The following is a 26263-nucleotide window of genomic DNA, read 5'->3' as shown; positions in this document are numbered from 1 at the left end:
GGGTATTATACATTTTTTCCAAAAATTTTAATGTCGCTGCAAGTTTTTGTTTGGATAAATGTATTATAAAATTTCACAAAATGCGACATTACTTTTGGGAAGAAGTGTACTGATACTACACTCTTTCCAGAAAGTAATTTCGTCCCGCAATGAAAATCGCATTTTCAAAAAATTCAGATGCACAAAGCTTAGCATCTCGAGGAGTATATAAAATACATAATCACACCACACACATTTCAAAATGGATAAATGAAGATTGACAAGGCAACGTCGTTGATAAATATGGCAGGCCTGAACCCATGGACTTTCTTGTGGATGAAGAGACGTACGCTCTTGAAACAGTGGGTTCGCACACGCAGCATTTGTGCAATATGCCTCGTGCGAGCGACCGTGAGCCCGTTGCTATGCAGACCAAAGGACGCAGACGTCCACATGAGAGAAACTACTGTCAAGCGAGAATACAAACTTTACTCAGACCAGGACAAAGTGAGGTTTTTTAAATTGATGTTTGGAAAGGTTCTCAGCGCATTAGCTGCTGCGAAGCAGTCGGGAATTCATGTTCGTACGGCGCAGAGATGGACAACAAATGAAAAGGACCCTGACAGCATCTTTAAAATGCGTAGAAAGAACGGCCGCCCGCGTATTCTCACTGAGGAGCATAAGGAGGTCATAGAGCATGTTGATCAGAAGTTTGAGGGACTTGAGGTCTCGAAGAGCACTCTCTATGAATTCGTGAGGAGGCAGTACAACTGGACACCGAAAAAAGCCCGGTTCCAATCTGTGGACAGGGAGACTACTGACATGAATATACGAAGAAAATGTGTCTTTCTTGGCGAGTCTGCGTTTCATGTTAATATGAAGCGCAGCATGACCTGGTCGGAAAAAGGCTCACCTGCCGTGGTCACAGTCCCAAAAACAATTACTATATTATGGTCGATTACTGCTACTACAACTCGACTCACGTGAAATAAATAACAGCTAAGAACGCAAAAATCATGAAGCCCAAAATATGGCTCCAGGTGTTCATCCTCTCGTTGCGAAGTTTAGATATGAACATCAAACAGCCAAGCTTGCCTCTACGGAATTGATAGCTATTTGGGAAGATTGGCGACCAATTTGGGGGTAAACGTAAAACGAGGTATTTTGGGGAGTGGAAGGGGTCTCATCTCGCTTTTCATTCGCCATATTCATCAGAGTAGAAATCATCCTCGTATGGGCAAAGTGGCGAGCTTAGCGGGCCGTCGTCGCTTACAATCGTTGTGTGCTGTTTCTCGCCCATCTTGACAATTTTGGACTTGCAACCGTACTCAAATTTTTCTGATGGTGGGTAGGGCTTTTTTGTATCGGTAATCCCGGACATTTTCCTCGTGCTTCTCTCGAAGTCTTTCAAGTGCGTCGATTGTCTCTATCAGGTGGTGCTGTTCGTTTTCTCACATCAGTCGGAAGCTCTAGGAAACGAGAATAACTTCCTTACCAGTACACGCCAGCAGGATTCCAGAAACGGAAGTAGTTCCTCGCCTTTCCTTTCGAGTTTCAATGGTATCTTAAGTTCCTTGTTCATGACGAGCACCTGCGGCTTCGGAATGCTGAAAGACCACACGCAGATTGCATCTCCTGTATAACAAACTCAGTGCTTCAAATGGTTTGAAGTAGATTTAACATACCATGAGCATGCATAAAGGTATATTTTACATCTGCTAGCTGCTCAAACGTGGCAAGGTTGAATGTATCGGCGGTACGCTTAATCATGGACAGCAGACCAAACATGCCCTTGTGATGGTCGAAACTTATTTTCGGCCTTCCCGCTCTACCCAGTGCTTTTGACGTTTCCAGCAGGCAAATTTCAAGGTTATCGAGATCGCGAAGACGTATGATGCCGTTGCACTGTACGGCGCCTGGGAAGTCGCCGCACCAACGGTGGTCATTGCGTGCAGCTCCTGTTCTTCCGGAGCAAACGTCGGCTTTTTATCATTCTCCCGTCGAATGTATTTCACGCATGCCTTAAGCACCGGCCACACGACCGCCTCGTTCCATGATGCTTCTGAACTGGTTATATCAATCACTCCGGAATATACGATCTCTGCACTACAGTGGTTTTAGCAGATGGGACATATTGTAGGCACAGCCGTTTTACTCACAATGCACAGAAAATAGCTTGAACGAAAAATAATTTGTTTTTCAGCTCATGTTGAAACTTGTGAAATCTGCAAATTTGCAATAGCATCATCCATTTCGTCGAGAGTGGTCTTATACCCATGCAAGACAGAAATCGATTTTGGAGACTGAAATGGTCACGTACTGCGTCTAGAACCGCGTCAATGTATTACTCGAGCCCTTCATGGACTTTTGTATATTTTGATGTCGTCTTAAACATCGCTTGAAACCCATTACAAAGGTCTGTCGGTATGCCCTCTCTCTTTTGCACTCCACGACCACAGCAAAGAAAACCGTACAGTTCCGGCCTATAGAATACAAGGAATTAGTAAGCTTCCAAGCGTCTTCAGTAGCCCTTACCTGAAAATATTACGAGTTAATTCATTTTTGAACGAATTGACGAACGGGAGCCAGCCATCCCACAGTGACAAAACTGGGAAATTGCAGGTTTAAATAAGCATTTATCAATAGAAGTGTGCTTACCTTCTTCTTTCTCTTCTTCTTCCTCTTCGTCTTCTTTCCTTTTCTTCTTCTTGAAACTCAAGTGTCTTCTTCCGCTCTCCTCCACCGCTCTCCTCACCACCCGCCTTCTCAATCGCTTCTTCCTCTCTATTATTTAACATTACGCATCAATCAGAGCCTTAATCGCCGTCAGCGTGCATGACTACCTTCTTTGAGCCTTGTAGGTTTATTGCAATGCTAAATGGAGAATACAATCAGCGGAAGCACGCCATGGATTTCTCGAGAGCTACACGCATACTTATTGTCACCGATTAGCATCTGCTCTGCATTAATGTTTATGTTTGTGTTCGATGGCGGTTGCTTTGCAATTTCTTGAAGTTTTTTGTTAAGGACCTTGGTTATTATTCCTAATGTGAGCATGAAGTCTATATAGCCTAATAAATACTAACATTTTTCCATCTTTGCAACAGCGGTCGACTTGATTACGAAGTTGATATCAATGTGGTGTTGAAGTATCCAGCGTAACGCGTTTTGGTAGTCGAGAAGGTTTTGCTTGACAGTGTCGCTAGGAAACTGCGCTGAAAATTTCGGGAAATCCCACTCCTCCGGGATGCATTGTGAGAAATACTGTCATTTTGGATCTGATGTTGAGGGAACTGGTATTTCGTAGATCTTGTCATGGTTGTGGGGAAGCAGGTGTTTAGGGACACCGCCTACTGTGTGGGCGCGATCCGAGCCGGACTCAGAATCTAGCCAATCAAACACGCGCATTAATAAAATAAAAATACGCGGCGCATTCGTCCTTTCTTTCCACTAGGCATCGTCAAACGTGGCTAGCCCGATAAAGGGGACAGACGGACGTCCTTTGCTGAAAGGCTTGTTAAGGTGCAGGGGGTCCTGCGTGAATAACTTTGGTTTGCTAGTCAGCTACCCTTGCTGAGACAAACGTCGTCTGTAGTTGGTGGCAATGCTGTTGGCTACAGGGGGCTGCGACCGGGTCATTTCTGCCTTCATCAGTAGAGGTGCATACCTAGTTTTACAAAGGCAAGTGCATTGGGCGAAGGGGCTCTTAGTTTTATTCTACTAACGATAGAATTCACGGCGGCCTTTTGCGGCTCGAACCACCGGGAGCGACTTTCTGGAGTTCATTGAGCAAGTCCTCAACTGCCTAGACCGCCGAGACCTCCAGTACAAGCATCTCATAATGGATAACGCAGCCGCAGTATCCACAAGATGCCAGAAATCAAGCTTTGGGCTGCTGAGCGTGGTTACCAGGCCCTGTTCTTGCCGCCCTACTCTCCGTTACTCACCGCCAAGAGTTTTGGGCCAAACGGAAGGATGTAGTCAGCAAGGATTCTGCATTAGTCAGGGGAAACACTGAACTAAACGAGCGTATTCGGCATTCTCTGACCAGATCACTCGGTGAAGACTGCCAATGCTAGATACGTCAATTCGCTGACATTCTGAGGGATGCTGTCTGGCTGATGAGAAGGGATAAATACACCCCTTTGAATAAACACTACATTCTACTGTCTGAAGTTTTGTTGTCTGATTCAAGTTCATGGCCAATCCATTTTCAGGACAGCTGGCCCAGATTCGTTTGGCTGGCTCAACTTGGCCGAAGTGGCTCATTTTTGTGGAGGATGGCCCACTCAAATAGTCATGGCTGAAATCAGACCAATGGCCCATTCTGCTTGGGCCTGATCAAATTCTACTTGCACATTTCCGATTTCGGACGACAAGTGATGTCCGGGCTGACGACTCGACGCAAACAAACATCAGAACTCGCACTAATATAACTTGTTTCCTCTCGATGGGATGTTTGCTACGGAAATATTTTCTCTCTCTTCTTCAACTTAGCAATGCTGAAAGCGATCACCGCGGACCAAGCAGCAGAGATTGTTCGTTTGTTGTTGGAAACCAAACATCGAGACGTGGCCCTTGTGATGCTCCGTGATATCCAGCGGCGAGTGCATATGCAGCGTCAAGAAATCCGGTCGTTTTGCATGACCGTACAGTCTGTCCAAGAGCAGTACCATCGACTCATATATGCATCCCGGCAACTGCTCGAACGGCTGGATGCAACCCTGGATACGATTGCTCGACACATTGACATTCTGGAGAACCGCCGATACAAGTCCGACACATTGCTCCGGAACTACGAGCATTCTCTGCCGTCAATGCAGAACACTGCACTTGAACGGCACCGAAAACGACAGTGGCGCCAAAGCCAGTACCAGAAACTCCACTGGCTACCTGTGCTGTCGACCTGCTACAAAGTGAAATATCTCAGAGCACGTGACAAGCACGCCGAAGCCGAGCATCAGGTCGCTGAGCTGCGAAACGCAATTGACTCGAGTCGTCAAATGTGCTACCAGATATCCCAGTCGGTCGACCAAGCGTATCAGGAAAGAGACCAGACCTATGTTTACCGCAACCAAGTAAAAGATAAATTGGTCCAGTGCGAGAGGATCCTTGGAGTTCTCTTGGAAGCGGTCCGATTTTGGTCCCAATTTGACAAGCATCAGGCGCAGGTGGTGCTAGAAGCTACGCAGTATCTCTGTGACAATCAAATAGAGCACGGATGGACAGTCACCTTCAAGATGGCGTGCTTTGAGTACGAGCAATGCATTGCTTACGGTAAAGAACATCATACCCAAATTGATATACCCTACGAGTGCATCAGCTGCAAAGAAACCAGAATCGGGTGGCCGAATAAGGACCTCATCTGCCAAACATGCACGATGCAGGAGAAAACACTGGTACCTACCACTGCTAAGGCTTCTTCTTCTTCTCCTCCACCGCCTTACAGCAAACATGCAAGCGATGCAAAGCCAGCCGTCAAGCAGTTATTTAAGAACATTATTGTTGCTATTTTCCATGTAGGTTAAGCATTCTTTTATAATACAAAAGTGAGCAAAAAAGAAAAAGCAAAAAGGAAGAAAGAGAATATAAGAAAGAGACAGTGAGAGAGAATGGTCTATTGAACGGGTAATGCGGGTAATGCTTTTTTCTTCTTCTTCTTTTTGGATGATTTTGTTTCCCCTTATATCTTTTTTACAAGTCGCCCAGACTGTCCTTGATCGCATTGTAGTATTCTGGTGAAAGGTATTTCTCCAACTCCTCCTTTGTAAGCCATGCAAAGTCATTTACACCGTTGCTAGGCTTGACCTGGCCAGCAAAGATGCGTGCTTTCATAAAGAACACCTAAAAATCACGTGCCCTGTCAGATTTTTTTCCCTTTCCTTTGGAGATTTTTACAAACGAAGAACAACAAACCTTTTGTCCCTCTGTATCGTTCTTTCTGCTCGGTGCTTCCCTGTAAAAGCTGACGGGCTGTCGGCCTACAAACCATACATCCATGTCTGATCCACAGTGGTGCTGGAGGTAACGTTCAGCTGCCTATATATTGCGGTGATGGAGTTAGCAAAAGTACAGGTAGATATGTCGTATGGTTTTCTTTTCGTCTTTACCTCGTGCAAATATTCGCTTGATTCCAGCTGGCCTTGGGGAAAGATCCAGCGATCGCCTCCTTCCGATTGACGAACAACAAGGTAGAGAGTTCTCTGCAACGCACGGTCAAGGCTCTTGAGGTCGTTGTTCTTATCTGCGTCGGTGACTCTGCTCGCCTGGACGAGGTTGCTTCGCGCTGAAGTCTCGTCCTGGAACGACGCCTGCGTTTCCAAAACAGCTTCGGTCAGGGACTGATTCGGATCGTTCATGGCTGCCTGTCTTGCAGCCTCCTCTTCCTTCCAGCGACGCTCGGCCAGCGAACCCTTTTTAAAGTAGAATTCGGTCGGGAATCGCGACGCCTGCTGTCGTTCGAGTTTCTCCTTGTAGTCAAAGTAGGCTCGTTCAAACGGAGTGGCATCGCGGGTGATTTGGGGCGAGCGAGAAAGAATAACCGAGGCAAGGATACGGTTCTTGTTAATGACAAGCGGCGACTTTGCAGCTGCTGCCGTGGCAAAACGTCGTATGCTCGAGAAGGACATTGTTGGGTCGGCCGACAGCAATAATAATAATAATAATAATTCAAATAGCTGCCTCTTCTGAAGGTTGGTGGTGGTGGTTGGAATTTGTGACTTTTTTGTTGTCGGCTCAATCAACTCAGGGCGAACGAAGCCAGCCCCAGCCAGCTAGCCAGCCAGCGATTTCCAACATGCAAACATGACGACTAGAAAATAACAATAAATAACCACTCAATCATAATAACAAAAAGAAGCATAAAAACAAAAGATATTTAATAATGTAAGAATATGTGCCAAATTATGATTTAAGGTTACTAGTATTCAGTCTCGGGTTAGAGAGAAAAAAAGGGAAGGTTCGGGCGATAGAAGAAAATGCACATATGAAGGGTTTACTACCAATGTGACCCCATTGGGGGGTTGCAATAGATAAATGCCGGATGTAGTATGCGTTTGCGTGTGCTTGCGTTTGTGTGTGCCTGCGTGTATAAAGTATGTAGTGCTCTGGGCGTGTAAGGGTATGTATGCTGTATGAGAAAAGCTGCTGGGTTCTTGTAGAATGCTGAGATGGGGATGTGAGCTGAGAAGGAGTAGGTAGTAAAGAAAAGGCTATTATGAAATTGAATGGGATTTAAGCATGTTGGTGTGTGGACAAGAGTGGCGGGAGACGTATGAATTGGCATATTGATGATTGATGCTCTTCGTTAAGGAGAAGTTGGCGAGGCGATGGTAGCTGTCGCGGCGACCTAGGCGAGCTTGGTAACCAAGTCGATGAAGGAGGAGGCGAAGGCGAGTTGCGAACAGTGGATTCGGGCGAAGGAGGCAGCGTTGTGAACGATTGCTTTCGAGATTTGCGGATGCCTTGGAGGGTTCGATATCGGTTGAAGCAGGTAGCTCGCTTGCGATGAGGGAGCTGGCGAGATATTTGTCCCCACGTAAGACCTTTGGCGACACCTTGGCAGATGATAGCATCTTCGAGTTCCGAGAATCGACTGCGAGGTTTGCCGTGTACAACTGGAGGAAGGTTGCTGTTTATCGACTTGGGTGATAACGGTGGAGATGCCAAATTGCCGGGAGTGGCAGTTGCTGTAATTGTCGTTGTTGTAGCAGGGTTAAGAATGTCAGAAACTGAAAGTCATTGTAGTTAGCGGCTGTGTGCGTTTAAAAAGATAGTATTATTACAATTCACTTACTGTTCATGGCAGCGATGTAATGGGAATTTGATAAATGTAGTAGGAGAAAGCAGAAAAGTAATGAAGCAAAGGACAAAAGCCAAGAGGAAGAATGGTTTATTTTTATACTCTTTTTTGTTTTTTTTTCCTTCTTTCCAGATCCCCAAGAAAAAGTGGATCTCCAGGGACATGAAACATGAAATATGCATGCCGCACACAAAATTGCGAAAATGTGTCAAGGTGCAAGGTGGGGTAAAGCATGGACAATATGTACAAACAGAAAAAGAAAAAGACGACATCACTTAACCGGACCCTTGTTGCAATGGAGATCTCCTGGTTACAATCCGATCATTGACAAAAAGAGATAGCAGCATCCTATGAGAGGAGATAGAAGAGAAGAGAAGCGACCCTGAGCGCAAGTCGAGGGCCCAATCTCTTGGGGGGGGGTTAAAGCGAGGTAGAGCGAAGCTAGGCTAGGAGAGAGGGGAGATGGGGGACGACGATGATCGATAGTTTCATAAGAAAAAAAAGGTGAGCAGCCGCGGTCAAGGGGCGAGACAGAACCCGAAAGAATGCTCATCATCTGATTACAGCATCGTCCAGAAGAATATAGCTTATTTAATCTTTTTGGGACATCACCCAATGATAGCAACAGCGGGCGTCGTAAAAAAGTCTATCTTGTCAAATATTTCGAATCACCTCAATTTGGGAAGACCCAGTTATTACCATGTGCAAACGATTACTAGTACTAATGCTGTCCCTGCCTCGGCACAGCGTGCGAGAACCCTGTTATATCCTTACATGATGCCACATCCTCGCATTGTTTGTGTCCTCCACCTTTTTCGCCCATTCATCATCTTTCCTGTCTGCCTGCCTGCCTGCCCTTTGTGTGTGTCCAGGGAAAAGAAAAGGGGGGTAAAGTTGCTTTTAGCGGCTCTTATTTCTGCACAAAAACAGAAAAGGATAAAGGGAGAATTGCATATTTTTGTTGGTTTAGGGAGGCATCATTTTCATTTCTTGTCATCTTTGCAAATGCCTTTGGCAAAAATTTCGTACGATCTTCATGTACACTTGTACACGGAATCGCCGGTGCAAGGTACATAGCTGCTTTCTCGTTGTTTCGTTGGTATGCTTCAACTGAAGCTTCTTGTTCTTCCTTGTCATTCTACAATTCGGAGATAATGAAACTAAATAACAACAATAAAGGATCGCTGTGTGTGTGTCCTTGTCCTTCTCGGTGGACCCAACCTTATTTGTCTTGTCTTGTGATAGATCTTGGGTGTGGATGTGTCGTTGATGATCTCTCCTTTCCCGCGTCCGAGATTGTATGTGCTCAATATTTTTCGCCTATCCTGGTTTCTCTCTCATTTTTTTGTCTCTCTTTTTCTCTTTTTTCCCTTGCAATAATGTGCACACACTCACACGTCAGATCGAGGGGAGCTGGGGAGGGGCTTAGCGCACCGGGTCATGCAAGAACACACTGTCGTTGCAGTTGTGTATCCTAAGGAGAAAAGGATGGCTGTGCGCGCGCGCGCAAAACGATATAGGTCAATCATCTCTTATTACTCTCGCGTGCTATTTTCATTATATTCAAAGGAGATTGTATGTGTGTGCCCAGGATCTTACAAAAAGAAAAATCTCTCCTCTTCTCGTTCTCTTTTTCGCATCGTCGGCAAATCTTACTTGTTTACTCCCTCCGTGTGCATGTATATCACTGTACATCGACCTCGTTGCTAGATAATGGATGGTTTGCTCTCCTGTTTTGTAAGGCGCAAGGGAATAGTGGTTTGTGGCTATTGCCCTCGCTCTCTTATTTCCTTTGCGACCCGGAGCATGCTAGTAGCCGCCATTCGCAAACAAAATGAAAAACAAGCATGGCAGATGCATTATCCGTGCAAAGGAAAAACCTGGTTTGCAGTCAATTTAGATCCAACTTTCTGCCGAACCAAACTCCTTGACTTGTTCGACCTCCCCCGGATGATCAAGTTATACTATCGCCCCATCTGTCTATGATGTTTTTTCCTGCAGTTTAACTTAGTAGCACGGTTCTCTGTCTTCGCGCAGCGTGAATTGTAATGAAATATCAAAGTTAGATCGAATATATATACGATTGTTTGCGTTGATCTCAGAAAGATTGTCGAGTATTGTATCTATGCATCTCCAAACCTGCAAAAAGTACCATGATCGAACATCTTTTTTCTTGCTCATCACCTATATATTGCGCTTCATTGGTACCGGCTTTCCGTGTTCCCACCGATGCAGTACACCGCCACTCTTCTCTCTTCCTCTCGTCGACGTCCCCTTGATTTCCTCTTTTACCCTTGTATTCCGAGATTTGTTTTCTTATTGCATTTCTTTTTAACAATCGCTTAATGGTAGCACTGGCATGTCGCCGTTGTCACAGCATTGGTTGACAATGGTCTTACATAGAAAATAAAACATAGTTAAGGGACGTGTTTTCTCGTCTTTGTTATCATCTCGGACATGTATGTACACTGACTTCAGTGGGGACCATAACTAGAGCAACTCCTTCTCTCTTTTTTTTTTCTTTTCTTACATGTTTTCCCCTCACACATGCACCCTGATATTGTCTTGCGCTGCCGTCTAATGTGCTCCTCACCCTGCAGCGGCATCGGTCGCAGCATACGGTTATCATCGATGGACATTGCTAGCAAAATAGAAGCAGGAAGGTGGAGCAGCAGCAGCAGCAGTAGATTCCCTCGTCATCGCTCCCCTCCTCTTGCCCGTGCTCTCAACATATGCTTCCCCTTCATTTTATCGATGTGCATCAAGGCCATGATCTGAAAAACATGTGCTGTCATTATTCTTATTCTTCTTGTTTTTCTTCCAGAGCAAGAAAAAAAAATCATATGCATGTAATTGGCAAGATAATACATGTCTAGTATAGATACAGATGTATGGATGTAGGAGGAGGTGTATATGCGCGTTGATTTGTGAGCGTGTATGTGTATAATATGTTCGTTCGTACGTATATGAATGTATGTGGGAAGGGGGTTGGAAAAACTTGTTTTGTCTCTCTCATCACTTGGTTTTCTGTTCCAAGACTCCTTTCCTGATTTGGATTACATCTCCATGGCATTATCGTCATCTTCAATAAATTCGAGCTCGTTTTCATCAACAATCTCCTCCTCTTCGTCCTCTGCAGATGGTGGGAGAGCCGCGTTGATCGTGGCGATCAGTTCCTGCGCGTGCTCGACCATGGCTTCATCGTCTGATCCGACAGTCTGATACAGCTAGAATAACGTCAACCGTCAGCCGCACGTCCCTTTCAGCCTCCCGATTACCGCACAAACATCCAAACGGGAACATCGGAAACGCCAAGGAGGCTCCCAAGAGGCAATATCCCTTTTCCGTTGGATGGGCCGAGTCTGCTACTACTAAAGTCCCTCCATCCCCCTCTTGCTGTTCTCCTCCTCCTCTCTTCTCTCTCTTTTCCTCTCATTCATACCCCGCCCTCTCTCTCTCTCTCTCTCTTACCTTGACTGCAGTCTCGAGACAGTCCCTTGCATCTTCCCAGTGGCCTTGCCGCTCTTCATCCGAACGGTCTGCATCTTCTCCTAGACAATAATATGCCCATCCATACAGGTACCACAGATCTACCACTTGGTCGTTCTCCTTTTGGAGTCCCTCCAGTACGGTGAATGCATGCTCGAACATGCCCAATTCCATGAGCAGTCGAACGAGGGCCAGTCGCGTATCGTAAATGGGTATCGAAGGGTCGCCCGGTTCCTTATCCTGCCACAACTCCATACTCTTTATCAGTGCTTGCTGCGCATCTTCGTTGCGTTGCTGGCTTAGTCGCACAGAGGCAAGGAGCTGGTAAACCTCAGGATTTTGCGGATCCACTTGCTGCGCTTGTGCCAAGTACTCTTGACACTTTTCTTCAGCTTCAGGCTCAAAGCTAAACTCAACTTTGTCAGTCAGATCTTCTTCTTCTTCCTTTTCTTTTCCATCCTCATACTACTTGCCAGCAATCCGTTAAATAGATTTCGGTCATGGCACACAGTGCAGCTGAAATCTTGTTAGCAAGCATCTGCGCCTCGTCTGATCCATCTGGTACTCGCTGCCGTTCGCTGACCATCAGATTGACGCCCTTTTCGAAAGCCCGGATAGCTTCCTTCTCTACCGACATTTGCCCAAGATACATGTATTTGCTGTATCCGGATTCTGGACTCTGTTGTACGGCTTGGAGCAAGTGCTGAGCAATAGCATAAGTATACTCAATTCCATTACCAGCGCTGTCGTTGCTATGCGACCCATTTCCCTTACCTGTCTTGCTTCGGCAAACAATTCCAGCTCGATTTCAACTTGACCCGTTACTTCGAGTATCTCGGCATTCGTGGGTTCCAGCTCCAGCGCCTTTTTGCAAAACGCGTACGCTGCTTGGTACTCGAGCGCGTCGATGTTCTGATGTATCCGCGGTATCAAATCTTCAACGGTGTAGTTCGTGCTGGCCATTTCGTCTTTTAAATAACTGAAAGGTAAAAAGAAAAAATCTAAAACGCGCGCCGCTCATGCGAAATACTCGGACTCAATTGCTGCTGTCCCGCCCTCATCGTTAAGCCACAAATTATTGCCCGACGACGACAGAGCAGCGGTCGCATCACTAACAATGGAACCCAAGGAGTTATGGTTATATACAAAAGCTTTGTTTTAATAAGCTAAAAAAAACTGCACCATCGCTATCTTTTGATAGATATAAGACTCGAAAGGAAGTTTCGCAGGATGGGGCAAGATGGCGTTAGATGGAAGGTTACGAAGGGAGCGTGTTTGGGACAAAGCCCCTTCTTATTTAGAGCTTGGAGGCTGGCTTGCGAGCAAGAGTGGCAGTAATAAGACCTAAAAGATCCCATTTAGCAAAAAATCAACTTTTTTCTTTCTGTCACGTCTTACCAGAAGGATCGGCTTGAGGGTGGTAGACCTCCATGTTCTTGCCAGTGTTATCAATGTTGAACTTGCTCATATCAATGCCAACGTAGTGCTTGTTGGGCAAGGCATAGTAGACTTCCTGGACCTCGGGGTAACGTGCGAGGATCTGCTTCTCCATCAAGTACAAAGTGGCCTGGACGGAAGCAGAGTCATCAGTGGCGAAGGTATCGGTGGTGATTTGGCGAACGCCAGCGTGGATAGCAGGGAAGTTGACGGAACGGAGCTGGACAGGACAGTTGGAGGCAAAGGTCCACTTGCAGTCAACAGCAGTGGAGAAGATACGATCCCAGACTTCAGGAAGGGTGGTGTATTCATCCTTGTAGAAACCGTGGAAGGCAGAGCCAGTTGTCTTCAAGACCAAGAGCTTCTGAAGACCGGAGGTGATGAACACCTTGTCACCAGCACGCTCGCGATCAACGCGAGTAACCTGGACATCCTCGCCGTCGCGGACGAACGAGTGAGGGTGGGGCTTGCCATCAACCAGGAGGCGAGTCCACTTGTGCTTGATGATATCAACATGGACCTTGGAGATGTGCTTGTACTGCTTCAACACGTGCTCAGTGATCTCCATACCAAACACTTCAATGTTATCAACGTTCTGGCTGCGCTTGGCAAGAATGTTGACAGTGTTCTTGCAAGTGTCTACATCCCAAGGTCAGCTCCTCCAAAACTTCAAGTTTCCGTTTCCTCCTCCATCATCATACCGGTCGTCACAACAACAGAGTTGTCGGCCTTGGTGTAAGAAGTCTCAATATCACCCTCCAACAACAAGCGAACCTAAAGCGATATCTTTATCAGTGCACCTATTCTTATCGCTCACAGACGAAAAGTTGTGAACTCACGGTCAATTCAGTGCAGCGTTGCTGGTTGCCTTCACGGTAGACACGCAAGAGACGGACGAGGTCCTTGCCGTAGCAGGCGGTCTTGAGGTATACGTTGTCGCTGGCCATGCTTGTTGTTGTTGTCTCTGTAAGATAAGGGGAGAGCAGAAGATGTGAGGAAGGAAACCAAAAAAATGCGTTTATCGGCCCCCATTTATATATACGATCATACAAACACAGTTTGTATATTTTTCGGACTGGTAACACAAGTGGGGTATTTTTCTGTTAACTCCGCGAGTATACCTCGGGCTGAGGTATTTTGGTGCCACCGGGGGCTGTAGCATGAAATGCAACTTTGCCGTTTTTGCTTTTCACAGCAGAGTTTGGAATTGGAGATAAAGGATAAGACAGAATTATCTCAATAAATTGACAGGGACCATATTGTCAGCAAAAAAACGCAGTTACTTAAATCCCGTGTCGTTGTATTCTAGCAATAGAACAGAACTTGAAAATGCTGCTTCCATCTTCTTTATTCATTATTTCCTGATTATCACGTACTAAATAGTTCAAGTATATTTCTTGTTTGAATCCCATCTCTCACACTTGTGTTTTCTGATAATAAAATCACGCCACCTAAAATTGACAGTTATCTTTCCCACGGCTAGCTACCTCGTCTGTCGAATGTGGGGTATTCTTCTGATGAGCTATTATTTTGCGAGAATAAGCATTGCAAACGTGTAGTCAGTATACACGAGGTACGAGAGCGTCCCAGCCATTTGCTGGCTCGGACGAAGGTGACGCAAAGCATCCATAGTTTCAAAATTCTCGCTCGTTCCCCTCACACGTTGCATTGCAGGGCCAGATGCTGTCGACTGTATTGTTATCGTTCGTCTCAACGACTTTCTGCAATAACAGCCAGACTTACATATAATATAAACGTATAGAGTGCGCACTGTGTTTCTTGGAGATATTGCACGTCTTTGTGTTAATGAAAATCCCTGCAAATCTATCAGGCTTGCAAGTTATATTAGTAAAATTCATGCATAGGCTCGGACAAATGCGATGCATTTAGACATCAAAAGTATAACAATAGCAGTCCCGAGATAAAGTAATTTTTAGAAGGTTGGAGACGATTTGAATCGTTAATGTTGATTCCGTCGTAGATTTTACATGTTTTCGAGCATGTCGTGACTGATACACAAACTTGAATTTCCAAGGAAATGTGATAGATTGCATTGATGAAGTTTGACAAGTGCAGCGAAGGTGACACAGACATGCACATCGCAGGTGTCTCCTTCTCATCTTCTTCATTATTTAGACAAGCCTGTATGAATTCCGTTCCAAACTTTTCCTTTTCATTTCTTTTTCCTCTTCATTTTTACTTCTTTAATTTGTCATGTCGACAAACCTATACGAACTCGGTATGTGTTACGTTCTGCGGACAGCAAGAGTACAGTGAAACTGTATCCGATCTTTTAATTCTGAAGAACAGAACAACTTGGTATCTATCTACAGATCAGAGCTATTTATACTAATGATCGGTTTATCTGTTATATTTTAGTTGCTGCATTCTTCTTTACCACAATATCCTGTCTTACCTTAACGTTACAAACTCATTTTCATAAAGGAACGCGTTGTCCCATAACAGAGAGTACACTTTGATTCTATACCAGTCTTCGTTGTGGGTCGTGATATCAAGCTTGGACGAGCTCCAAATATTCATCCTTCATAAAACGTCAGATGCACTTGGTCACATCTGAAAAATAGTCGTTGCTTACATTTGATTGATTGCGCTGCGTACGCCTGATTGGGGTCCTATGTCATTGCAAAGAGTATACCAAATCGCATATAAACCATCTAAGCTTGTGCATCGAGCAACTTGCTTAACAACATTCTGTTCGTCGACACTCAAAGCTTGAAGCACGCTACGTATTTCTGCATGCTTGTTCTTAGGCGTGGCTCAACTTCGTTTTGCATATAGACAATCAATCTTTGTCTGTAATGAAGTATATAAGTTCACAAATCTCTTGTCGTAAGAATTTGAACATACTTCTTGCGAGTGCCCGTTATTTCCAGTAAGCGTTTCAACTCTGCAGACAACTCGCAGGCAGTTAAGGGATGTGACTGACAGTAAGCTGGGTGCTTCACTACAAAGGTCTCGGTGCTTCGGCTAGCCAACACATATCTTTTCGCACCACATTGCTGCTGAAATAGTCGAAACAGGAGTCTCTCCATCTTTGGTAAAGTCTTGAAAATGTCTTCCACCTTAGTCACGGCGTCAGGGGATGTATAGTTTTGCAGTATCTCTTTGTTTATCTCAACGAAACGTTCTGTATCCAACTTGGCGTCAGATATTTCAAACAGCAACGTCGTGCGACGGGCTATCTCCAAGGTATTCCATAACCTTGGACTAGTTGCATGAAGGTAATCATTATGACTTCCGTAACCTGAGTTGCTACAAAGTCCAAGTCAAGCAGTCATGTCACTACTGTTCTTAATTAATAGCTATAACTCTTACCACTTTCGAGAAATAAAGGCAGTATATTCATTTGAGGCATAGTAACTGACGCCCAAAGAAATGGTTTACCTGGCGACCATGACCTAGAAATCGTGCAGTTGACGAAGCGAAGACCGCGGATGTGGTTGGCGTCCACCCTTATACTTGGTTCAAGTTTCCCACCCAAAAAGGCAAAAATAAAATGGACTCACCGCATCCTTAGAAGATCTAAAGAGTAAATAGAATAAAAGGCGCGGCTTAGGAGCCAAAACCACATCCGCGGTCTTGGCTTCGTCAACTGGACGATTTCCACGGGGAGGCGAAATTACTTTTCGGAAAGAGTGTATATTCCATACGTACCGAGCTTACCTGGTCCAAATCTGGAGACTCTAACAGCTCTGTGTGGAGGAAATTTCCGGTCCAGTGACCTTTTCCAATAGATTGCTCGAAATGCATACTTTGAAGGTGTAGATCGCTAGCTCCAGAGTAGTGTGTGTACAACATACAAAGATGAGAGTCTGTTGAATGGCCAGGATTTAGAAAAATGAGAAAGCGAGTTGAGTGGGGTCTTTAATTATACAGAAAATGGCTAGACAGGTTCCTTTGATATTGTTATAGTACTCGAGACAGGTATGTAATTATACTTGCTCTTCCATCCAGGGCACGGCATTTCGAGGTCCAAATCGCTACCGTCTCGTCTCGGGACGCGACCTTATAATCCCAAAATGATAGAATGGTTTCTGTTCAAATAAATGTTTCGAATACGGCTTATATTATCTCTTGCTATTAGTTAAAATATCTAGAGTTAAAATAAATACATACGTCGAGGCGGCCTCGCATCAACTCCATAATTTAGCACTCATTGATATTGCCACAGCACCAACGTGAGCAACGTATTGGATATCACCATGGTTTACTCCGTTCCGCACAGCCAGCCCTATCGTCTCACAAACGTCTCGTGAAAGCTGCGCTGATGAAATGCAACGTATTGTATAAATCATTTGCATTGCTCGCCTTTTTCTGTTATCCGTATCAGATCCCCCATAGTAGTTTTATGCCTAGTTAAGGTATTAGCATGTTCAAAACTTACAAGCGATTATTGGCATTACCTTTCTGCACGTCCGCTTCCAATCAAATCATGCAGCAAGAATTCATGGGTGAATACGGTCTTTTTGAGCTGCTTGGCCTTCAGTAACTTATTCATCCGAGTTAGCAACCTGGTCGCTATCATGACTGATAGCCGCTGCATCTCACCTTTTCTAGCATGTCCTTCGTTTGCCGTCTTTTTAACATGCGCAAGATTTCAACTCGCCCCTTTGTGTAATTCGACATGAATAGCCCTTGTCGTCTTATCGCAAACCAATATAATTCGGGATCTTTCTGAGGCAACAGCAAGCCATATCCCACCAAATGCCTGCATTGTTAGCCATTAGAACTTATATCACAAACCACTCTTATTAATGGGCATTGACCTCAACTCTTTATCGCTGAAATGGTATTTGCTTGATGTCAAGGTTTTCTTTGAAACAGCAACGTCCCAGCATCGTTCGTCGCTTGCCATATTTGCAAACCGGTCTTGTGGGAAAGCGTATTAGTTTGCCATAACAAATTTCCCACTATGTCATCGTACCTACCAAACATGTTTGGATCGACATTTTTGCCTTGTTTGTTCACATTTTCTTGAATATCCTGCAAGAACTCGTCTTTGGCATCTTGAATCATCGAGAGATAATCATTTTTCCGCATAAGAGCAAACTCATCCTCAAGTGCGCCCACAATGTGAAATTTGCGCCACGATCCATTGTCTATTGCTTGTTGCTAATAGCAATTTCATGATATCTCAATGGTGATCTGTCCTACTGTTACACAATACACACATACCACCTCCCGGTCCACCGCAGTGTTGTCAGGAAGAAGGCTGTATATTTGATGAACGAAGCATATTTTTGGCAATTTCTGAACAGACTCTGAATGATTGTGCTTGTCTTTGACGGCTACCTTGATTAAGTGCTGCGCAACGGCGATCGCATCAGAGATCTGGCTAAAGTCAAAGTCATCGTCGCTAAATTCACCATCGGCTGCTGCTGCTGCTTCGCTCAGCACTTTTTCCTTGATCTTTTGTCGTTCGCCGTAAATATCCGGTGTCACGTCTCGTGCTGCATTTTCCAAGGACGAGTACTCGTACCGTGCCCGTTTTCTGCTGCGTTCCATAAGAAACGCTGTTGCTGCTGCGGTTATCGCTCATGCAAAAATGAATTACTGGATACCCAGAAACTCCGACTTAGCAGGTCACCACGTTCGGTCCTCCAGAGGGCCAGTTTTGCTGCGCTTTCGAAAACACGAGAAAACAAAGCAACTGAGCGAATGAAAGCTCTCCTTGCGGAAACAACCACAGTGTTACTTTGCTTCTAGCATGTTTCCATCGTCTTCTTTGTAAGACATCCAGACAGTGCGTAAGAGGTTTCTTTTCATCGAAACTGAATCGTTGACAATAAGCCAACACCATGTGTGGAGAGTGTGGAGCGAGCAATGGCGGAGTTTGGAGTGAGTTTGGCCAGTACGTCAATGTAAATCATACACTTTTTCCCAAAAGTTAATGTCGCATTTTGTGAAATTTTATTACACCAAAACGACAAATTGCAGCGACATTATTTTTTGGAAAAGGTGTATAGCTTGTAAAGAGTTGTTTTTCAATCCCCATCGCCTTTTTGCAGTTGTATGATCATCAAAGCCATAGCGGTAAACGTTCCAGTGGTTGGCCAGTGGCCTCTATAGCATGGTATACGCGGTTGGAATTGCTTTAACGTCTGGAGTTCCGCATGCTCTGCTTTGTCTTTCTGTAGCTCTTTCAAAAGGTCCTCCGGTAGTAGTCGATGATAGGCAGCGATTATGGTGATTATGGGCTCCGAGGATTGTATTGTCTTTGTTGTTATCCGTAGAGCTTCAAGCTCGCAAAAGCTTTGCTGGGCAGATATAAACTTAATAAGACTGTTTTTACTATTCACAATTGGCAGTGGTTTGTCCTTCTTTCGTGTTTTGCGCTGTCTCTTCGGTGTCGATTCTTCTTGGGTGTTGGAGGTTCATGCTCATTTGATGCACCAGAAGTCTTTGTTGAGCTCAGCTGTGACTCGTCGATATGCGCTTTAAGATCGTCAAGGTTAATACATACCAGAGACACACGCATCTGAATTGCAGGATAAGCCGTATTTTTTTGTTATGTAATGTATGTAAACTCCTCTGTGTCAAAGCGAGATCGGCCTTCCTTGCGCGAGGGTAAAAAGATGTGATGCATTTTGAGAAGGTGCTCTTTCAATTTGGAAGCCTCGCAGAGAGGCTTTTGACATATGTGGCAAGGGTACCGCAATGAAACAATGTTTTCGTCGAACTCGCTCTAAACTCGCCCGTCCTCGCCATAGTCGCTCCATACTTGACTTTTAATTTAGTGCGCACAATCACTATTTATTGAAAAAATGTTAAGTCTATGTGGAATACCAAAAATGCGGAAGCGAATTCAAATATAGAATTGGGCTTCACACCAAAAGATTAGTGATGGCCGTAATATGCAGGCTCAATTCATTGCCCTAAATTCATATCAATATCCGGAACCGTGTCTTGGTGCAATGAAAAGGACCGACTCTGGCAGTACAAGTATTGATCCGTAAAAAAAAAGAGTTTAAACCTTTATCTTCAAACAATGTTTTGGTAGATTTCAATGTAGTATCTAAAACACTTATTGGACGCTCCTTGCGTCATGCAAAGACACCAATAATCATGGACTCTTTATCTGCAGACCGTGGTGGATCCCTCCTCACATCAGTTGCTGAATATCCAAAAACTTTCAAGTCCCAATCCTTTTTTTAAAAGAGAGAGAGAGAGATTTTTGAGAAGTGCGACATTTATTTCTGAAGATACAGTATTTGACAACAATCCATCGTCGGCATTTGGTTAAGGACTTTTCCCGAACCCGCTAAGCCTCCCGCTCCGGCCTGGCAGAATTACCAGAGTGCGTAAACGGGGTCATTCCTTACCACACTTTTGTAGAGAAAATGCAGCAGCAAGCGAAGCAGGCAGCCCAAAAGCTGGGCGGTATGTTCCCCGGAGGTGCAGGAAAAGGACTTGGTTCCGCCGCTGGTGCTCTTATCGTCTTAGGCGCTTTGGGTTACGGTGTCAATGCCTCCCTTTTCAACGGTACGCAGCAGCAGAATGCTAACAATGTATAGCATTGATTTACCTGACAATGTAAAATAGTTGACGGTGGTCACCGTGCTATCAAATACACCCGTCTCTTTGGTGTTCAGAACACAGTGTACAACGAAGGCACTCACTTTGTTATTCCTTGGTTCGAAACTCCCATTATTTACGACGTTCGTGCCAAACCTCGCAATGTTGCCTCCTTGACCGGCACTAAAGGTAACAGTTGATGTTTTATTATCCACAATGGATCGTTCTATTGACAAGTACTCTATTTCATCAAAAGATTTGCAAATGGTCAACATCACCTGCCGTGTCTTGTCCAAGCCTCGCGTTGACCAGCTGGCGACTGTGTACCGCACTCTCGGCCAGGACTACGATGAACGTATCCTTCCATCGATTGTCAATGAAGTTTTGAAGTCTGTTGTTGCACAATTCACCGCTTCTCAACTCATCACCCAGCGTGAGCGCGTATCCCGTCTCGTCCGTGAGAACTTGGTGCGCCGTGCGTTGCGCTTCAACATTATCCTCGACGACGTTTCCATCACCCACGTTGGATTCTCTCCCGTTTTCGAGTCTGCCGTCGAAGCCAAGCAGATTGCTCAGCAGGAAGCACAGCGCGCTGCTTTCATTGTTGACAAGGCCCGCCAGGAGAAGCAGTCCATCATTGTCCGTGCTCAGGGTGAGGCCAAGTCTGCCGAGTTGATTGGTGAGGCTATCAAGAACAAGCCTGGTTTCTTGGAATTGAAGCGCATCGAGGCTGCCCGCGAAATTGCTCAGATCATTGCACGATCCGGCAACAAGGTCATGTTGGACTCTGACACTTTGTTGCTCAACGTCAACTCGTCCGTTAGCAACAAGGATAGCAAGAGCAAATAAAGAAATTTATACAACACCCATTTCACCATGCAAATGTATACATAAAAAAGTTTTCCAAACGTGTATCCCAGCACACTTCTACAGAATAAAAACCGACAAGGAGCTTTCTAATACAGTATTTTTAATGGGTACTATTTCAGAGTGGCAATTAGTAGCCTTGGTAGCAATTGTTGGCCAATTTTAGCAACTGATTTCTACCTAATAAAAACTGTATTTTGAGCTGCCAGTGAGGCCACCTGTTCATGAGAGGCCGACGATTATTCCGATGGCAAGCGCTGAGGGACGGCCCTTGCCCTGTGTGCCTAAATCTTCACATTTATCTCAAGAAAGATTTAACAATGCGACCACTCTCACCATGCCGCGTGCTTCTTCACATCTAGCATGTGCAGCTTGGTCCGTTACGCTTGATCAACTGCCAGATCAACCGGTGTCTCTCCTCGGAACTAGCCTGCGCGTCAAAGGAGGACGTCCCGCAGCTCGTTCGACACCTCGCAGTGTTACTTCTAGACAAGCAGCTGTGCAAGACGAGGCCCCTGACCTAATGGAGGATGCTTTGCATGTTCCCAGAGAGTTTAGTCCAGGCGAGAATGAGAAGGTGGAAATGGACCTTTGCTGGCATGAAGGCGAGGTTATTGTGGACGTCCGAAGCGCCAGTCCCGCAGAAGCATACAGAAGCCACTGTATACTTCACCTACCGGCTAGAGAGTATGCTCCTGCTGCACAGTACTTTTTGCGTTTCATCCAAAAAGTAGTGCTTCCAGCGATCAACGAGCATGCAGCCAGCATCAGTGCGCACTCTAAGCCTATCGTCTACACAGAGCACCTGATATGGATCGCTCTGTTCGTTATCATGACTGCAGTTCGAGTGGAGGACCATGATATCTACTGGAATAAGGGTGAATTCCCAAATCTCTTGGCGATCAACTTTGGTGACTATATGACGATCGAGCGCTTCAAGTTTATTACGAAGATGCATGTTTTCTGTCACCCTGACGCCGCCCAGTAAGCAAAACTTATTCTAAGACTATTGAGAAACTTACAAACATTATTAAATCAATCGTAATAGGTACCAAGAGGATCCCTCGATCGGGATAGGATATGCTTCGAAATTCGGTTTCTCTGGCAACGAATGCGTTATAATCGAATCATTAGGTGGCGGTACGGCAGAGGATATTCAGCATGCCCATGGAGACAGCCTAAAGCTTTTCGAAATGACCACGTCTACTCTCAAACTTAAGGCGTGTAAATACAAAGCGCAAATATCCAAACACTTACACGGCAGCCGTGAATGGCAACAACAGCACTGCACCTCCATTCTCGTTCTATGCCGGAGCCTGAGCGTGCTGACGCTTCAGTCCCTGTTGTGCCGGAGGCTGCCAACGTGGTCATCCTGGTTAACGAGGAGTCTATTTTGGAGAACCCCTCTGTGCAGTCTCTGCCTGATCTCGATGTCGCTGCCCTGGTTTCCGTTTCGGATACTTCGTTTCCACCAGCATCTTCGGCCGTTTCCCTCAGTGTAGAGTCTTCTGTGATCACTTCAAAGCGAGCAAACGATGAGGACACCTCAGATCAGCCCAAGAAGCGAGCAATCGCTACAAGACTTTGCGACTTACATAATTAAGCGCACACCGACGATGTCCGTGCTGGAAGTTCAATAAATGAAAATTGATACTGGAAAAACGTAGACCAGCATATTTACTTGAGAGTGGCCATTGTCAAGCATCCGGCTATGGCGCTTACTTAGCATATCGCCTTCAATCCCTTTACTGTCTTCATGGCAACCAAAGCAAAATGCGCAGCCTGCGTGCCTAATATTGTGCTGTACAAATCTATTCTTTTTATTAAAATGCTTCTATTTAGAAGTCGTGGGGTGGAAACTATGTTACAAGAAAGGGAGGATATGTCTATTCAAAACCAAGAAAGATTTAGGTATTATCTAGTTGGGACCACGCTTGACCATCATGGACATGATTTCATAGATAAGGTCAGCAGCCAAGAACGATGTGAGTTGAGCCTGGGTGTCGTATGCAGGAGCGACCTCAACGACATCGGCGCCAACCAGGTTGTAACCATCCAAACCACGCAGGATATAGCGCATTTCTCGGGTCAGGAAACCGCCGGTTTCGGGAGTGCCAGTGGCAGGTGCCATGCTAGGGTCAATGACATCAATGTCGATAGACAGATACACCAGCGAGTCTTCCTTGGGGCCCAAGATTTCATGCATGCGTTCAACAATGCCATCAAGACCGAGCTTGAAGATATCGTTTGCCTTGATCATGCGGAATCCAAGAGCCTCGTCGCGTGTAATATCCTCTTCGGTGTACAAGGTAGAGCGGATACCAACGTGCATGGATGTACCGTTGGTGGTCAGACCTTCACGCGCAGCGTGGTAGAGAGGGTTGCCGTGGTTGAAAATGGAGGATTTGGCCTTGATGTTGTAAATTTCGGGTGCCCTGTTAATTGTCGTTTTAGCTACATTTACTCGCTTTACTATTTAGACATGTGTCTGATTTATATCTTACCATGTATCCAAGTGAGAATCAAAGTGGATGACAGTGATTGGCTTGTTGTAAGCAGCACGCATGGACCGCAAAATGGGCAAGAGGATGGTGTGGTCACCACCCAAAGTGATGAGCTTGGGAGGAAGAGGAGCAGCTTCATCCTCAGCGCTGGGAGGACGGTTCAGGATGTAGCTTGAATAATCCTGGATTTGCTTCATAGCGTGCTCGCTGCTGAAAGGCTCAAAGGGAATATCACCGCAATCGACCATCTTGGCCCAAGATCTGAAAGGGTTGACTTTGAGTTCATTGTTGAAGCCCTTGATGCGCTTGGAACCTTCACGGATGCCAGATGGACCAAAGCGAGCACCAGTACGGAAGGTGACACCAATGTCATACGGAGCACCGATAACTGCAATGTCATAATCTTCTACGACGCCTTCGTCCCAGCATTGCAAGTAGGGCAAATGCGCAAAGGTGGAGATACCCGAGAACGAGGGGACGTAGCCATCCTTCTCCAGAACAGGTCGGCCAAACGATACTTCAGGCAACTCGGAGGGACCATGCACAGGGATCTGTCCCAACACTTCTTGCTCACTGCCGTGATCACCGTGAGCCAAAGCGCCCAAAATCAACTCGCTCGCAACGAAAAGGCTTCCAAGGGCAAAGAATCGCATTAGACTGTAGTAATGAAAAAAAGAGTAAGGGTAGAATAGAAAAACTTTTCTTCGCTCCGTGATTTTTAAAGCTTTATCTGCGATTGGTGAGGATTTGTCATTAACTCTTCTGGCGGGACATCAAAGATCCGACCCGAAGTCTGGAAAAAAAAAAGTGGAGAAAAGAACTCATCGGAGTTGCCTTGTTGGGAACAACAACAAAGCAAGTTGTCAAAATTCTTTTGCCTGCAAAAAAAAAAATAAGAGCGTCGTCGAAGAGGGCCAGGAACAAGTGCTCTACGATACCAAAGGCTTGCCCACGTTTTCCATAACACTCGCACCATCGCTCACGTTTGATCTGTGCCAACTGAACAATACACAGAATCATGGCACGACTGTCTGGGACAGCGCCAAAGTGCTCGCGTTCTACTTGATGGATACCATCAAGCGACCGTCGTGGGTACTCGACGAGAATAAGAACGGTCGTCAACTCCAAATCCAGAATTCCAAAAAATGCATTGAACTCGGTAGCGGGTGTGGACTCGGTGGACTGACCATGGGCGCACTTGGATTCGACACGATTCTCACCGATCTGCCGACTGTCGTTGATCACGTCCTCGAAACTAATCGCAGACAGAATCAGAGACACATTAAAGATTGGTGGTACCAGCTCTTGGAGCAGTCTCATAAACCAGAGAACGCTAGCCTCCCGTTAGAGGATCCTAAGGTCAAGGTAAAAGCCCTGGACTGGCTGGACCTCTGCGCAAAACGCTGCTGCGACAAGGAGGAGGAGAATGATGATGAACAGTTATCGTGGCTAGAACCTCCGTATAACTATATCCTCGCGGCTGACTGTATCTACACAACCGAACTCGTGCGTCCGTTACTCAAATGCATAAGCTATCTGGCATCTCCAACGTCAACCATTCTCGTGGCTCTAGAGCACCGTGACGACATTGTGGTCAATAATTTTGTCCAGCAGGCAAAGTCCTTGGGATTTGATACCCGCATGATTCCAAAAAAGTCTTTGCGAACAAAAGCTATTCGTAATGACGATATAGAAATATGGAAGCTCAAGAAGAAACGGAGTGCATAAACGTATATTTGGATGCGCCCCCATCTCCTGTCATTTTCTTGCGTTATTTCATATGTACCATCCCATCCAGTATTTAACTTTCAAATGTGACATAATAGTTTGTCAATGTTAATCCAATACCAATATCAATATCAAAACGCCGTGCTGATTGCATATTGTACAATGTTTTAACTGTATTTTTCTTTCTGTTCTCTAGCCTTTGTGTATGTATTTGAACATTGAGCGATGGGTGTGGATGGGGTCGTGTGTGCGCGTTGCAGGTAATTTTTTTTTCGTTTATGCTTTTACGAAGACGCCGGTGCAGGGTTGCTCTTTTCCTCAGTGACAAATCGGTTGCCTTGGAGTTCAAGCAATCCATGATCAACAAACTTTGGCCAATCCTTTCCTTCTTCCTTGAAATCAATGAATCTTGACTGTTCCCACAAGGCAGAGAGATTGGTATCATTGGCAAAGTGTCGAGGTGCGAGTTTGTCAAGTGCATCGCGCAGCGACTTGATAGAATCTTCCACCATGTCCATATCGTCATTGAGTCGTTTCTTCTTTGGCGTTGCCAGATACTCGGGGCTGGATTGGCGTGCTCGCTGGCGTTCGTTTGATAGCTGCAAGTAAGCGTCTTTGACTGCCTGTGCCGACTCTGCCGAATCGAAACCGGTCAAAGCGACCAATGGACGCCAGTGGTCTTTTCGTAGCCGTGGTGGGCGTCTAGCAATGTTAAGTTGACGGAGACATTTGTTCTATTCCACGCAATATTGATCAATACCATTTTGTTTGTTGCCCACCGCATGGGTGTAAATTTTACCTCGGCATATTGACGCGTGCTCACAACAACCTGATTGGTCTGAATGTGTCGAAAGAGGCACACCACCTTGCTCGATGCCATTTTGAAACAAGCAATAAAAAAAGTGTGTGTTTGAAAAAAGGA

The 26263-nt window shown here is 45.4% G+C and overlaps 13 protein-coding genes across 13 annotated transcripts; 4 read left to right on the top strand and 9 right to left on the bottom strand.

Moving 5' to 3' along the window:
* Positions 1-1307: 1307 nt before the first annotated feature.
* On the bottom strand, positions 1308-3765 carry VTP01DRAFT_2089 (uncharacterized protein; the record flags this gene model as incomplete). The annotated part of the gene is made up of 12 exons (XM_069380511.1): positions 1308-1418; positions 1475-1614; positions 1665-1740; positions 1812-2085; positions 2139-2204; positions 2454-2462; positions 2515-2587; positions 2638-2686; positions 2823-2853; positions 2915-3009; positions 3066-3093; positions 3701-3765. The coding sequence occupies 12 exons, from the start codon at positions 3763-3765 to the stop codon at positions 1308-1310; spliced, it is 1017 nt and encodes a 338-aa protein (XP_069237592.1).
* Positions 3766-4478: 713 nt separating this feature from the next.
* Positions 4479-5507, top strand: VTP01DRAFT_2088 (uncharacterized protein; the record flags this gene model as incomplete). The annotated part of the gene is made up of 1 exon (XM_069380510.1): positions 4479-5507. One exon carries the CDS (start codon positions 4479-4481, stop codon positions 5505-5507), a length of 1029 nt encoding a protein of 342 aa, XP_069237591.1.
* A 166-nt stretch (positions 5508-5673) lies between these two features.
* VTP01DRAFT_2087 (mitochondrial 54S ribosomal protein mL46) lies at positions 5674-6608 on the bottom strand (the record flags this gene model as incomplete). The annotated part of the gene is made up of 3 exons (XM_069380509.1): positions 5674-5823; positions 5896-6018; positions 6090-6608. 3 exons carry the CDS (start codon positions 6606-6608, stop codon positions 5674-5676), a joined length of 792 nt encoding a protein of 263 aa, XP_069237590.1.
* Positions 6609-7212: 604 nt separating this feature from the next.
* On the bottom strand, positions 7213-7781 carry VTP01DRAFT_2086 (uncharacterized protein; the record flags this gene model as incomplete). Its single annotated transcript, XM_069380508.1, has 2 exons — positions 7213-7709; positions 7775-7781. The coding sequence occupies 2 exons, from the start codon at positions 7779-7781 to the stop codon at positions 7213-7215; spliced, it is 504 nt and encodes a 167-aa protein (XP_069237589.1).
* Positions 7782-10836: 3055 nt separating this feature from the next.
* VTP01DRAFT_2085 (uncharacterized protein) lies at positions 10837-12232 on the bottom strand (the record flags this gene model as incomplete). The annotated part of the gene is made up of 4 exons (XM_069380507.1): positions 10837-11007; positions 11252-11675; positions 11743-11972; positions 12044-12232. 4 exons carry the CDS (start codon positions 12230-12232, stop codon positions 10837-10839), a joined length of 1014 nt encoding a protein of 337 aa, XP_069237588.1.
* Positions 12233-12566: 334 nt separating this feature from the next.
* Positions 12567-13653, bottom strand: VTP01DRAFT_2084 (uncharacterized protein; the record flags this gene model as incomplete). The annotated part of the gene is made up of 4 exons (XM_069380506.1): positions 12567-12613; positions 12668-13345; positions 13408-13480; positions 13546-13653. The coding sequence occupies 4 exons, from the start codon at positions 13651-13653 to the stop codon at positions 12567-12569; spliced, it is 906 nt and encodes a 301-aa protein (XP_069237587.1).
* A 1779-nt stretch (positions 13654-15432) lies between these two features.
* Positions 15433-16477, bottom strand: VTP01DRAFT_2083 (uncharacterized protein; the record flags this gene model as incomplete). Its single annotated transcript, XM_069380505.1, has 4 exons — positions 15433-15520; positions 15575-15979; positions 16112-16125; positions 16382-16477. 4 exons carry the CDS (start codon positions 16475-16477, stop codon positions 15433-15435), a joined length of 603 nt encoding a protein of 200 aa, XP_069237586.1.
* A 541-nt stretch (positions 16478-17018) lies between these two features.
* VTP01DRAFT_2082 (uncharacterized protein) lies at positions 17019-18232 on the bottom strand (the record flags this gene model as incomplete). Its single annotated transcript, XM_069380504.1, has 6 exons — positions 17019-17079; positions 17131-17216; positions 17276-17435; positions 17494-17596; positions 17656-17839; positions 17903-18232. 6 exons carry the CDS (start codon positions 18230-18232, stop codon positions 17019-17021), a joined length of 924 nt encoding a protein of 307 aa, XP_069237585.1.
* A 1835-nt stretch (positions 18233-20067) lies between these two features.
* On the top strand, positions 20068-21091 carry VTP01DRAFT_2081 (uncharacterized protein; the record flags this gene model as incomplete). Its single annotated transcript, XM_069380503.1, has 3 exons — positions 20068-20209; positions 20270-20431; positions 20499-21091. The coding sequence occupies 3 exons, from the start codon at positions 20068-20070 to the stop codon at positions 21089-21091; spliced, it is 897 nt and encodes a 298-aa protein (XP_069237584.1).
* A 355-nt stretch (positions 21092-21446) lies between these two features.
* Positions 21447-22712, top strand: VTP01DRAFT_2080 (uncharacterized protein; the record flags this gene model as incomplete). The annotated part of the gene is made up of 3 exons (XM_069380502.1): positions 21447-22093; positions 22158-22333; positions 22393-22712. 3 exons carry the CDS (start codon positions 21447-21449, stop codon positions 22710-22712), a joined length of 1143 nt encoding a protein of 380 aa, XP_069237583.1.
* A 315-nt stretch (positions 22713-23027) lies between these two features.
* Positions 23028-24266, bottom strand: VTP01DRAFT_2079 (uncharacterized protein; the record flags this gene model as incomplete). Its single annotated transcript, XM_069380500.1, has 2 exons — positions 23028-23544; positions 23614-24266. 2 exons carry the CDS (start codon positions 24264-24266, stop codon positions 23028-23030), a joined length of 1170 nt encoding a protein of 389 aa, XP_069237582.1.
* A 412-nt stretch (positions 24267-24678) lies between these two features.
* Positions 24679-25341, top strand: VTP01DRAFT_2078 (uncharacterized protein; the record flags this gene model as incomplete). The annotated part of the gene is made up of 1 exon (XM_069380499.1): positions 24679-25341. The coding sequence occupies one exon, from the start codon at positions 24679-24681 to the stop codon at positions 25339-25341; it is 663 nt and encodes a 220-aa protein (XP_069237581.1).
* A 284-nt stretch (positions 25342-25625) lies between these two features.
* On the bottom strand, positions 25626-26221 carry VTP01DRAFT_2077 (mitochondrial 54S ribosomal protein mL67; the record flags this gene model as incomplete). Its single annotated transcript, XM_069380498.1, has 2 exons — positions 25626-26075; positions 26141-26221. 2 exons carry the CDS (start codon positions 26219-26221, stop codon positions 25626-25628), a joined length of 531 nt encoding a protein of 176 aa, XP_069237580.1.
* Positions 26222-26263: the final 42 nt, after the last annotated feature.

Source organism: Rhizomucor pusillus, assembly GCF_041956525.1.
Source record: "Rhizomucor pusillus strain CBS 183.67 unplaced genomic scaffold VTP01scaffold_12, whole genome shotgun sequence".
Taxonomy (NCBI): Eukaryota; Fungi; Mucoromycota; class Mucoromycetes; order Mucorales; family Lichtheimiaceae; genus Rhizomucor; species Rhizomucor pusillus.
This window is presented reverse-complemented; position numbering and strand designations above follow the sequence as displayed.